The following is a 14504-nucleotide window of genomic DNA, read 5'->3' as shown; positions in this document are numbered from 1 at the left end:
CGAGACCATACGAAATAGCCAACTCGTAAATTAAGTACGACTTTTCATGAGATCGGGTTAGAAGAGGCTGCATAAAAGGCATACTAAAATATGCCGGCTTTGACCTGCGCGTAGAAACATAATAACCTGGTAAACAAATTTTATGTAATTTTAAAATAATTAAATAAAATCGTATAATTATGCATTATCCCATTGAATCTTTTTGCTGCTTTACTTATTGTGTTTTCTTAATGACATACATAAACCAACCATAAATAGATGTAATATTCTGTATATAATATAATGTAATATATTGTACACTGTATAAAAATATAACAATATGATAATATAAAATGTTTTAATATTTGTATGTAGTCAGATTTTCAGTGTTCAGAGTTTAGCGTTTAAGTGTCAAATGAAAATGTTCCCACTTAATGTACTGATTAGCAAGTTTTAATACACAAACCTGTTGTTGATGATTTTACAGTGTATCTGATTAGCTTCGCAGTTTTTTTTTTATGGTATGGTTTTGAGGATGCCTGGTGCTCCTTTGGTGTTTTTCATATCATGAGATTGTGGCTACGAGTCGAAGCTTTTACATATGTGTCGAAAGTTTTGCCATTGAGACTTGCATTTAAACCCTTTAAATGTGTGTCTCTTCAACATTTGTCAAGCTGCTTTATAACAGTTACACTTAAGATCATTGATGTTGGGTTACTATCATGTCATGTAACTGCTGTGCTGTCAGGTAGAACTGCTTGTTATTTGCTACCAGTGGAGAACAGGATGGAAGTGAGCCAGACATCAAAGCTTTATATTGTCACCTTGTTATTTTCTCATAATCCACTAGATCCAAAGCTATTGACTGTTACAGAACACCCAGTCAAACCCAGTTCGGTAAAGGCCTACGTATACTTCTTTCTTTGTGCGTTCCAACTTGGATCGTTGGGTCGACTGCTTTACCTACGCGACCTTGTGGTTGCGTAGTGATTCGCCTCAATCCGGGTGGCGGAGGATGAAACCCAGTTGCCTCCGCGTCTGAGACCATCAACCCGCGCATCACGTGGCTTGGTGGAGCGCGTTACCACGGAGACATAGCGCGTGTGGAGGCTTCACGCCATCCACCGTGGCATCTGCGCTCTACTCACCATGCGCCCCACCGAGAACAAACCACATTATAGCGATCACGAGGAGGTTACCCCATGTGACTCTACCCTCCCTAGCAACCAGGCCAATTTGGTTGCTTAGGAGACCTGGCTGGAGTCACTCAGCATGCCCTGGGATTCGAGCTAGTGAACTCCAGGGGTGGTAGCCAGCGTATTTTACCACTGAGCTACCCAGGCCCCCCTACTACAACTGCTTTGTGATACTCTTTTATTACAATCAACAGCATGTGGATGCGCCAACGATGCACGCAGACGAGGAATGTCCATGTGTCGAGAAAATCTGGGCTGTGCTGATGGCGCAATTTGTGTCAAGCATACTGTGCGATCTGCAACGCGGACAACCGAAGTATACTTTGTCCTAGAGTGTCAATGTACTCTACTGGACTTCCATGTCCATAAGGACATCTTTTTAACAATTCCCCTTTTAATGAGGTTGATGCAGTCTGGACTGTGCTTGGCTTCTACTGCACTTCTGGTCTCTTGGTTCAGTTTGCCTTCAGATTCATCTGCTCCTCATTTCATCTTGATAGCTGTCAAACCACCAACAGATGTAAACAAATTCTGCAGTAGCATTCCAAATGGGAAGTTTTTGATTTCCTTTGCTCTTATGTTGCTTCAGTTTGTGTTCTCCAAATAACATGATCAGTTTGTCACATTACATTCCTTACGGATACATTCGTTGATATTCCAACTTGTCCTTTTGTTAAAGAGATAGTTCATCCAAAAATAAAGAAAAGGAGATGTTTGGGAGAATGACAGCCTCAGCCACCATTCACACAAGATGTAATAAATGAAAGTAAATGGTGACTGGGGCTTTCATTCTGCCTAACATCTCCTTTTCTCCATTGAAGAAAAAGTCACACGGGATTGGAACAGAATGAGAGAGTGACTGATGACAAACTTTTCATTTTTGGGTGAACGATCTCTTTAACACCCCCTTTTGTGCCATTCTGTTCCAAGTTGTTGTTTCCTTATGCCATTTGTTACTTTTTTTATTATTTCTGTTTTTATGTGACCTCTTTGTTTTGCAGATGAGGGCAGAAGTGCAGTTGACGCAGCGGGTGGTGCTCTGATAGTTGCCGAGCACATTAAAGCTCTGGCCGAAAGCACTGACCCCAACACCGGGAAGCTCTTGACTGTCTTTTGTGGCATGCTGATGAACTATAGCAATGATAATGGTAATGACCAATCCCCCAAACCAAGAAGGCAATGTTTTTGAATGGTCCCTTATTGGAAAAGTCTGAGATGTTCACTAAATTATCAAAGCATTGATCAAATCTAAATGAATAAGGCAGTTTGCAATTTTATCTCTTGTTATCAACAAAGAGACATTGAATTTCTATATGTACAATTGTTTTTCTTTTTTGTGAGCCTATACTACTTTATAGATGAACATTAATGGTAATACCTGTAGGGGACCACTCTAAGAAGGCCTACGTGGTGTTTAACTTCTCTTCAATATTCTCAATCTAATGTCGTTCATTGACTTGCCATGATGGGTTTGCTATATGGCCATGTGCTGCTTTATTCTTGATGATATTCATCAGCTAGCTTTCTTGGTAGTGTAATCATTGTAAAGTCGTGCTCTTAAGCCTTTCCTGCCTTTATTCTTCACTATCCCTGATAAGCTGATGTGTGTCATTTCTGTGCCACTAGCGCCACTGAATGGAGTTGCAATAAATAAATGTTTCTTTTCAAACAGCTTTCTAAATATGCCCACCGTCTGTTTGTTGATCGAACAAACAGATGGTCCCGCCCCCAACTCACACCATTTGTTGAGTCAATGGTATTGTGTCTGTATGGACGGGTCCCTCAAATTAAACAGAGGAATTTTTTGAGCCTCTGCACGGAAAAAGTTACACACTTCAGCTTTAAAGGTGATGTGTGTATTTGATTTTATTTTTTTACTTTATCACAGCTTAATATACAAAGTTGCACAATTATGACGATTATTTGATATAGAATTTTTTTTAACAATTATTTGATATTTAAATTGTTATCCGATTATTAATGTTGATGAATAGAAATTCACGCCATATTCTTTATGTAGGCTACACATCCAAAGCAAGCTGATTTTATTGCTCACTTTGCTCACTTAGGAGCACGACAAAGATAAACTGTTATACATTTTTTAAATAAATTGTACACAACACGACAATATTACAACCCTCCCATTATTCTGAATTAATCAATTCCCTGCTTAAAGAAATAGTTCACCCAAAAATTAAAATCTTCTCATAATTTACTCACCTTCATGCAATCCCAGATGTGTATGACTTTCTTTCTTCTGCTGAACACAAATAAAGATTTTTAGAAGAATATCTCAGCTCTGTAGGTCCATACGATGCAAGTGAATGGTTGCCTGAACTTTGAAGCTCCAAAAAGCACATAAGGGCAGCATAAAAGTAATCCATACGACTCCAGTGGTTTAATCCATGTCTTCTGAAGTGATATGAGAAGTGTGGGTGAGAAACCGATTAATATTTAAGTCCTTTTTTACTATAAATCTCCAACTTTGTCCAGCCCCGACCAGTAGGTGGTCCATGAAAAATGTGAATTGGCAAAAAACAAAAGAAGAAAGTGAAAGTGGAGATTTATAATTAAAAAGGACTTAAATATTGATCTGTTTCTCACCCACACCTATCATATCACTTCTGAACACATGGATTAAACCACTGGAGTTGTATGGATTACTTTTATGCTGCCCTCATGTGCTTTTGGAGCTTCAAAGTTCTGTCCACCATTCACTTGCATTGTATGGACCTACAGAGCTAAGATATTCTTTTAAAAATCTTTGTGCTCTGCAAAAGAAAGATAGCCTGGGATGGCCTGAGGGTGAGTAAATGAAGAGGGAATTTTTATTTATTAACTATTCCTTTTAAAGCTTATTACATGTAGTCCCTTCCCAAACTCACACCATTTGCTGTGCCAGAGGTTGAAAAATTTGACTGCTTATGCAAACAGAGCAGTGTTTTGGGGAAATTAACCTACAAATGGTTTATTTTGATTTGTGTCTGAACATTTAACTGGGATTTTAACATTGAAATAAAAATGACACACTTCATCTTCATAATATTACTAATTTATTCTGTTTGTGTTTACTGAGATGCAAAATTGTATGAGACAATTAGCAACACAACTTGCATATTATACCCTCAGCTATGAATAATAATGCAGAACTGAGACATAAACATACTTTACATTTCCCAGCGTCCTTATAAGTCTTAAAAAGCAAGCCTGGAATGTTACGTAAGGTTCTAGCCTTGTGTTATGTAGCACTGCTGTGCATTATTTAATATTTTAGGGAATGCAGACAGTGTATTTACATCTTTGTGACTTGATGTCCTTGAATAACTGATGGAAAGGCCAAGCCCTGATTCCTTCATCCCTGTTTGCCGGCAAAGCTTGAAATGTGGTTATTGCTTTTTTCTCTTCTATCTGTTACAGCTCGCATCCAGAGACTAGTGCAAACCAACTAAATTTAGGGTTGGAGATTTCGTTTTCTGTTGCGTGGTGAAAATAAATGGATGACAACAGCTAACAAGCCACTTTTTGTTGCTTAATATCAATCTCAACCTGTTTTATATATCGCAGTCTGATTCTTTCTCTTTCTCTCAGATTTGTTGTCATGTAACTGACCATGCTTTTTTCATGCTAAGCATTTCTGTTCTGACTTAAAATCATTTTTAGCTGTCTTTATCTTTACTAAGCCAACATTAATTACCTATCTCACAGAAGCTAATCACTGTAGGTTTTTTTTTTTTTTTTCTCACATTGGCAAGATACTTGCTGACTGACTGCATCTCTAATTTGCATTTTTGATGAGAACTTACACTTTGGTATTTTTAGCCTACTCTTGTAGGTTTGTTTTATGCTGTTTATGGAATATTATTTTTCACTCAAATTCCCTGAAATGTAACATCCCAAATAGAGGTTGGCTGATAGTTGATTTTGCTGATACCGATAACTAAGTTGGTGGAAAATACCAATAACCGATGAATCAGCTGATAGTTTTTTTAATTGACGTAGAGAATGTTTAAAATAAAAACAAATCTTAGTTTTTTCTTACTATGACAGGCACAGACATAGAGGGTACAAAAGTCCAATATAAATAAAATACCAGATGTAGTATATTGTTCAACCAAAATCCCAATATTGATCAGAATAAAATGAAAATTTGTGTATAACGTGTGACTTATAACTATGAAGTCTGAAACCTCATGTCACACACTGGGGACTCTTATTTTGAAATGATAGAGACTTGGCTACATTATAATGTTCTATATTTAAGTATTAACCAAATTAGGCTTTTAATGGCCTATATGTTCACCAGGTGAAGGGTTTGGATATATATATATATATACATACATATATATATATATATATATATAATCCAAAGTTCAATGAGGAATATGGTTTATTAATTTTCACAAGATATGAAGTTGGAGACACGATGTATGTGCTGACAGGAGCCGTTTCAGTACAGTCGCATACCCTTGCTTCAGTTTATAACTTTTGATTATCTAGTAAAAAATAAGCATTAAAGTGAGGATGAAAATATGGATGAATATTGTTAATGATGAAATATTTGGATATATTATATACAAATATGGTCAGTGAGGCCGCAAGGGGTGCTCACCCAGCGGTCTGTGTGGGTCTTAACACCCCAGTATAGTAATGGGGACACTGTACTGTAAAAAGGCACTGACCACATTTACGTGCACTTAAGAAAACAGTTTATTCCAGTGTTTTAGCAGAAAGTGGTGTTCTGAAACGTCATGTAAACAAGAACGCTGATTTCCTAACGCCATTTAAGGGATTAAGAGAAAGCGGTTTAACACACCTAGGTTTCTCTTGGAGAACATGGCTTAATGTGCTCATGTAAACACATAAGCGGCATTCTGATGGGTGTTTTGAAGAGTGCACGTGGGTGGAACAGACCGGAATAACAAACATCATAGGATGGAGCCTAACAACACAGTGGAAAGAATTCAACATGTCTGGTAGTACAGTGGGAAAATCACATACACTAGTATAAACCATACCCATTTATACACACAAATATCGACTGTCCCTAACCTTCCCATATGCGCTTGTTCATTGGGGGGATCCCAGAGTTTTATGTAAGAGTGAAACCCCCAATAATGCATCGCAATTCAGCTGCAGGTCGCAATAGTCAGTGAAGGAAACAAACAAACACAGCAACAACTCTGGAATATCTGGAAATAAAGTGAATCAACAGAGAGTAAAATAGTGAAGTCTTCCTCGGATACCATGTGTGTTATTTACACAAGCGCCACGGGAAAATTACGTTGCTGTGGAGAAAGCTGCTTACTGAACGAGCCACATGCATACAGGAGTAAAGAGTACGCCTCTTATACAGTGCATGCAAACGGGAACGCTGTTTGGGTGTCCATGTAACCGCAGTCACTAACACCTCTTCCAGCAGCAACTATAGTTTTTTTTTTTTCCACAGGAGGACTCCAGGTACTAGCCAGGCTCAACCCTGCTTAGCTTCAGTGGGTAACAAGGTGAAAGCTGCAGGGTGATAAAGCTGCTGGCAGTACAGCTGACCGTACAGTTGGAATGCTGTATTGACCAGTCAGCATCCAGGATTGGATCTATACATTTTATTGCATGTATTTTATGCATTGTTTGCATGTATTTTGAAGAATATAAGAAACAGTCTCCACAGTAAACGGAATGCAGTGGCCGAAGGATTTACAATTATTCTGTATAATCAAACTTGTAAATGGATGAGCCCTCATTAATATTTCATGCATCGCAACTGCCTGCAGAAAAGAGCTGGTGCAACAGAAAAAGCACTATAAGTAAAAGCTATGGCTCTTCCATTGGGCTGTAATGCATCTAAGCATTTAAGTCTTACATGGGATTGGTACGTGATGCAAATGTTTCCTATTTCTTTCAGAAAACATATTTTGAAAAAGTTTATATCATTATCCATGAAATGAGATTTGCAGGTACTTGATTGACATTGACATAGTTTGGGCGTTAGCTCTGATAACAACTGGCAAGAGTTCCTCATTGATATCTGGATACGGTCCAGTTCTGCCAAGGCTTGTTAGATTGTGTTTTCTCAATTGATACATCACTAAAACGCCTCTTGCTCAGACCAGCAAAGCTTTCGAGGTTGATCAAACATATGCCAGGCAATTCTATACCTGGGAAGAAGTATTTTATTCTGTTGGTTGTGTTCATTATAATTATAATATAATAATAATAATAATTTTCTTTATTTATCACATTATACATTTGCACATATACAGTGAAATTCTTCTTTTTTTCACATATCCCAGCTAGGCTGGGGTCAGAGTGCAGGGTCAGCCACGATACAGCGCCCCTGGAGCAGATAGGGTCAAGGGCCTTGCTCAAGGGCCCAACAGTGGCATCTTGGTGGTGCTGGGGCTTGAACCCCTGACCTTCTGATCAGGAACCCAGAGCCTTAACCACTGAGCTACTGCTGCCCCATGATTTTGTTGCATCTTGGTGCACCTACAATCAGTAGCAAAAACATGGGAAAATCTCTTAATAAAAGATTGTCTCCACTTTTATGGTGTCTCTTGCTTAAGTTCCAATACCATCTCTTGCACATGCCATTTTCATGATTTTCTTCTCCTGTTCTTCCGCTGCTCTTTGTCTCTCTCTGGGTTGTTGTCTTAACACCGTTCTCTGTTGTCTCCACTGCAGTTCATCTCTGCTTTGTCAAATTTACGGATGAACATCTGCTTTCCAACAAATTGGTGGCACCAGATGGTGTCTCTTGCAGAGTCACTGAACCTTTGGTTAAAAATACATTTTGCATCCAAGATGGGAAACAAGTAGCACTTTTCCACCATCAGGCCGAACGGTTTTTGTTGTGGAACTGTGCTGTTCCGAACCAATCCAGGCTTGTTTGCACGGTTCTGGTTTCTTTTACCACTGTGTTGTTGCGAAATCATGATTTAAATTTACTGACTTGGCAAGTGACCAGTCATGAGTCACCATGTCATTAAAGCCGTTCCACCAGAACGGTTCTCTATCATGAGTAGGTTAGCTAACTATCCTGAGAATTCCGGGTCTGTAATGGTTTGTAATCGAAGTGGAAATGCTACTGGAACCGTTCCTCAGCGTGCTCAAAACCATTTGACCTGATGGTGGAAAAAGGCTATTTTGGCTTGTAGTAAACTGAAATGTCTAGTTTGTAAGTGACCACTTACTTAAAAAGCTTTCTTTAACCAAAACTGGAAAAATGGCTGTTGGACAAAATTAAAAATTATAAAAAAGGTAGTCAGGTTTATGCCTAAAAGTGCAAAAAAAAAAAAAAAAATCTGCCACTGGAACAAGACAAAATACACATTAAAGATGCAAGATACATTTCTCCTAAAGCAAGTCTTATGCAGTTTCTCAAGTACATTGATTTTGTTTTAAAGGAATAGTGAATTTACTCACCCTCATGCCATCCCAGATGTATATGACTTTCTATTTTCTTCTGAACACAAATTAAGATTTTTAGAAGAATATTTCAGCTCTGTAGGTCCATACAATGCAAGTGAATGGTTGCCTGAATTTAGAAGCTCCAAATAGCATATAAAGGCAGCATAAAAGTAATCCGTACGACTCCAGTGGTTTAATCCATGTCTTCTGCAATGATATGATAGTTGTGGATATCAATCCACAATGTGTAGTGTGTAGATTTTCAGTAAAAAAGGACCTAAATATCTATTTGTTTCTCAGCCACACCTATCATATAGCTTCAGAAGACATGGATTTAACCACTGGAGTCGAATGGATTACTGTTATGCTGCCTTTATGTCCTTTTTGGACCTTCAAAGTTCTGGTCACCATTCACTTGCATTGTGAGGATCAATATAGCTGAAATATTCTTTTAAACAAATCTTCGTTTGTGTTCTGCAGAAGAAAGAAAGTCCTACACATCTAGAATGGCATACGGGTGAGTAAATGATGAGAGAATTTTCATTTTGGGGTGAACTAACCCCTTAAGGATGTGTAAGTATTTTCTTTACTAAAACAAGACAAAGATATTGATTAGGATCAGTTTTTGAATTAAAAAGAGCCATGTACTCTATGTACTGTACGATAGCTAAGCAGTTTAGCTGTCTTGACGTAGTGATTGATCACATTGTTTTTTTTAAGTCAAGCCCATGGTTTCTATGCTAGTCTCAGCAAGGCCCTTTTGCAAAAATGAAATCTTAGAGCAATTTATAATGTGGATGCATTTTATGTATAGCCTGTATTTCTTTTTCAGCTGATAAATTGGCTCATCTTAAATGGACATAATCATGAAACACAACTGTTTAAGATATAAGACACACTTAGCCCATTGTATTATCACTGTTGTCTCAAGATGTATAAAGTTTGTCTCTGTGTTTGATCCAAAAAAATAGAATTTAAAATCTCATGTTTTGTATTTTTCTTCTCTAGATTCATTGCAGGCACAGTTGATCAGCATGGGTGTGATTCCAATACTGGTGAAATTGCTAGGCGTTCACTCTCAGAACACAGCGCTCACAGAGATGTGCCTCATTGCCTTTGGGAACCTGGCAGAGCTGGGTGAGTTACCTGTATGGCCATTGAATCAAGCAATAACTCTTACAGTGAGATACCATCTCATATCTCGCGTTGTTCAACAACGTATTCCCACTGTGATGCATCACTTTTGACCTGTCTTCAAACAGAATCGAGTAAAGAGCAGTTTGCCTCTACGAATATTGCAGAGGAGCTTGTTAGACTGTTCCGTAAGCAGGTTGAACATGAGAAGAAAGAGATGATCTTTGAGGTGTTGGCACCACTTGCTGAGAATGGTAAGAATCTCTTTGATGAACATTATGTAATGGTAACATGCAACACAACGCAAAGGTGATCTTGTGTCAACCAGAGGTTTATTTAGCAATAAATTGATTTGAGTTTAAATCATTTAAATTGACCGATTAAAAGCATGTATTCAAGAGAGCTTGAGAGTTTGTTAATGTTATTTTAATGAAAGTTATTATAAAGTGTTACCTTAACAATGACTAAAAACAATTGAACCAGTGTAGTGTCTCAAAAATTGTTGATCGTTTTCCAAATCATTAATGTCAATTGTTGGATAACAATCACTGAGATTTATTATTTTGATACTGAAATGTCTTTGACACATCTTTTGTCTTTGCACCTTGAAGGGGAACCAGTAGTTTTCATGCACAGCATTTCTGGTCCTTATCTACATGGAATGCAAAGCTAGCGCAGGCTTTCCAGTTAAGGAATGGTGATGCTGCTTTTGCTGATTTCAACATGAGTTGTGGGGCTTTAGCCATTGATCAAACTTGAAAATGGATATGGATGCTGGCACTCTGCCAGCTGCAGACCCACTGACCCAGTGACTGTGTGACTTGGGCTGCATTTTTCATCAGTCTCAAAGGCTTTTTTTTTCTCTCAGCTGTGAACATGCTGGATTATTATAGAAAGCTGGACTATGCCACCTGTTGTGGTTGGAAACGAGAAACTTTTTGAAATGAATGCATGTGTTTTCGACAGCGTTTTGGCTCTTTAAGCTTTGCAATTCAGTATGAGCCCGTAGAGTTGTATTGATTTGTTCAAATTTTAAATGTAAAAGTCTCCAGTGCATTTTATTTCATTGTAAGCTGGAATATCCAAACCAGCCAGGCTATAGAGATTGACATTCTTTGCAAAACCTGGCTTGTTTGATGTTTGAGAAATGCGTTTCCCAAGACTCTGGCTATTGCTTTCGGTTGACTTGCGAGAGAGAAGGTTACAATTAAGCAGATGCATGAGATTTCATGGCTTCTTCTCTGTTTGGATAATAAGTGTTATCACTTGTCTCCTCTGCCATTGTCGCCACCATCTTTTCCTCAAAATAGGAGTCTGTGTGTCTGCTAGCAGCTGTGGTCTGGACTGCTCATTGAATCTGCCAGCCACGGTCAGCTGTTCTTTTTGAAGACATTGAAATGTGTGCTTGAAAGAAAGAGCTGTGTGAGCAAATGTACACTGGGATGGCAAAGTGTAAATATGTAATGTGTTGTTTGTTTTTTAAAGGTGAAGTATGTAATTTCTGTGCCATTAGGGTTACCAAATGGAATTGCAAAAATAGTGACTGGTTTTCTGAACGGTCCCCCCATCTGCCATCGGCTAGACAAACAGATTGTCCCACTATATATACTGTGTGTGTGTGTGTGTGTGTGTGTGTGTGTGTATATATATGTGTATATACACACACACACACACACACACACACACACACACACATACACAGTGCATTCAGAAAGTATTCAGACCCCACAATTTTTTTCACATTTTGTTATGTTGCAGCCTTATGCAATCTACACTCCATACCCCATAATGACCAGATTTTTGATAACTTTGCAAATTTATTAAAAAGAAAAAACTGAAATATCACATTGGCATAAGTATAAAGACCCTAGAAGACTATGACACTTGAAATTTAGCTCAGGTGCATCCCATTTCTCTGGATCATCTTTAAGATGTTTCTACACTTTGATTGGAGTCCACCTGTGGCAAATTCAATTGATTGGACATGATTTGGAAAGTGCACACACCTGTCTATATAAGCTGAAAATGCATATTAGTGCAAAAACCAAGCCATGAGGTCAAAGGAACAGCCTGCACAGCTCAGAGACAGGATTGTGTCGAGGCACAGATCTGTGGAATGCTACAAAAAAAATTTCGGCTGCAATGAAGGTACACAAGAGCACAGTGCTCCTTGAAACAACCACACTGTCTTTTTCCAGAGCAGCCTGTATTTCTCCTGAGGTTACCTGTGGGTTTTTCTTTGTATCCTGAACAATTCTTCTGGCAGTTGTGGCTGAAATCTTTCTTGGTCTACCTGACCTTGGCTTGGTGTCAAGAGATCCCTGAATTTTCCACTTCTTAATAAGTGATCAAACAGTACTGACTGGCATTTTCAAGGCTTTGGATATCTTTTTATATCCTTTTCCATCTTTATAAAGTTCCATTACCTTGTTACGCAGGTCTTTTGACAGTTCTTTTCTGCTCCCCATGGCTCAGTATCTATCCTGCTCAGTGCATCCACGTGAGAGCTAACAAACTCATTGACTATTTATACACAGACACTAATTGCAATTTAAAAAGCCAAATTAATCTTTAATTGCCATTTAAACCTGTGTGTGTAACCTTGTGTGTCTGTAACAAGGCCAAACATTCAAGGGTGTGTAAACTTTTGATCAGGGCCATTTGGGTGATTTCTGTTACCATTATGATTTAAAAAGGAGCCAAACAACTATGTGATAATAAATGGCTTCATATGATCACTATCCTTGAATAAAAGACAGTTTTTTTTGTTTTTTTTTTTGCATGATCAGTCATGTTTTCAAAATCAATGCCAAAATTTCACAATTTCCGCCAGGGTATGCAAACTTTTGAGCACAACTGTATATTAAACTTTAGAGTAGAGTAAAAGTCTCTTTATCATCCTTGGAACAAGATAAATGTATATTAGAAGCAAAATTGCATAAGATGTTAGGACAGAATTTAAGTGTATCTTGTTCCATTGGCATATTTTGTTGCCTAATTTTAAGCATAAATCCAAAAGAGTTTGTCCTATATTTAACATTCATATTTGCAGTGCATGAAAATTAAAAAGAAGTAGGCTATATCTTGTAATGGAATTTATAAGCTGATGAAAATATCTGAATAGTTAGAATGTCTGTTTTCATGAAGGAAGAGAGGGAGAGAGAGGTAATGAGAAAGCAAGCATGTGAGATGGAGAGCTGAATGCATTGAGACTGTGTGTGAAAGCAGCACTTTGGTTGTTAGCATTCTGTGCACAGCGCCGCTATCCCATACTGCCAGTCTCCAAGACAACGGCCTACTTACAGCCACTACACAGCACTACAGGCGAAGCTGCATGAGTCACGTGGACCTTTGGAAGAGCAAGTGTATGTATGTGTGTGTGTGAGATATATGGGGTGCACTGTGCAATACTTGAACACTGCAGGGGTTTCATAACCATCCAAAACCATAGTGAGACAACCATATGTCTGTGGAGAGTCTGACCTCAGAAATCCATCTGAGCTAGATTTTCCAACCGGGGTTATTGTCTCACTAGCTCCTATTCGATGAATCATCAAATTTGGTGATTTGGGTTGGTCAATCGGCCGTTTTTGCAATTATAAGAACTGCTATTTGGTTTTATTTTGGAATATCTGTCATGGTGTTATATTAATTACATCACTGTGTCTGGTTTTATTTTTTTGGGTCATATGATTATGTAATTCAGTCTTTAATGTATTCAAAGGTGAAAACGTGCAATGAAGTGTCTCCAGAGTTAGAGTCGTCACCTTGTAGACTTGGTCTTCCTTGAGACCTCACAGAACCACATAAACATGGCTTTGAACTGTATCTGGACCCTGTTTATGGTCTCAGATAGTGGTCGACTAGTTATTTTTGTTTTTTGGCCATTGCGATATCTAGAGAGCACGGTGGCTGGTGGGCGATAATATGCTGATGCAATATACAATAAAATTGTGACAGATGAGACATACTAAATTTCTGAAATCAAATGAGCACTTATTTTACACTATGTTCCCAAAAATGAACTAAAACCATTGAAAAAATGATCATCCATAGACAAGGATATCAAAAGATTTTGGAATTGATTGGAATTTTGGAACAAAGTGGAACTAACACTTCTGTTATTTGGCAAAGCCAGCTGCAGTGGCATTTTAAAACCAACACGCCACTCTATCGAGTTGGGTCTTGCTATTTCCAACACATGTCTATACAACAAAAAAGGGAAAAAATCCAGTGCTGAAAATGCAGGTTTAATCCATAATCCATCCAAAAATGAAAAATAATCAATTTCCAAGTTTGAGCATGGTTGAAAAACTTGTTGGCAATTAGTTTACTTCAATTAAAACTTAAATTTTTGTGAATATATTTTGAATTAAAAATCAAAAGGATAAACAATGAAGACATATTTTTCACAGCCTTCTTTGCGCATATCTACCAAGGGTACCAATATTTTTGGCCATAACCTTATATATACATTTGAAGTCAGAAGTTTACATGACATTTAATCTTAGAAAACATTCCCTGTTTTAGGTCGGGGTCTTTTGGGGCCTGTTATTGGCCTTGACTTGGGTCTTAGGGGTCTGTTACTGGTCTTGTTTTGGGTCTTAAAGGATATGTTATTGGAGAGGGTCTTAAGTGGGCTGTTATTGGTCTGGGTCTTAGGGGGTCTGTTATTGGTCTTGTTCTGTGTCTTAAGGGGTCTTGTATTGGCTGGTGTTAGGGAGCCTGTAATCGGTCTTGGTGTGGATCTTATAGGGTCTGTTATTGGTCTTAGTCTGGGTCTTGGGGGAC

The 14504-nt window shown here is 38.2% G+C and overlaps 1 protein-coding gene across 3 annotated transcripts in view; it reads left to right on the top strand.

Annotated features, from left to right (window-relative positions):
- The window catches only part of rap1gds1 (RAP1, GTP-GDP dissociation stimulator 1), a 47119-nt gene that overhangs the window by 13335 nt on the left and 19280 nt on the right, over positions 1-14504 (top strand). For 2 of the 3 annotated variants that reach the window (XM_051721185.1, XM_051720372.1), the window contains exons 5-7: positions 2177-2323; positions 9588-9716; positions 9842-9967. In XM_051721185.1, the coding sequence (XP_051577145.1) occupies positions 2177-2323; positions 9588-9716; positions 9842-9967 (402 nt within the window). The remainder of the gene's footprint in view (positions 1-2176; positions 2324-9587; positions 9717-9841; positions 9968-14504) is intronic. The other variant, XM_051721937.1, reaches the window with a different exon arrangement.

This window comes from Myxocyprinus asiaticus, chromosome 1 (genome assembly GCF_019703515.2).
Source record: "Myxocyprinus asiaticus isolate MX2 ecotype Aquarium Trade chromosome 1, UBuf_Myxa_2, whole genome shotgun sequence".
Lineage (NCBI taxonomy): Eukaryota > Metazoa > Chordata > Actinopteri > Cypriniformes > Catostomidae > Myxocyprinus > Myxocyprinus asiaticus.
The sequence above is the reverse complement of the archived record's forward strand: the minus strand, read 5'-3'. Positions and strand labels throughout refer to the sequence as shown.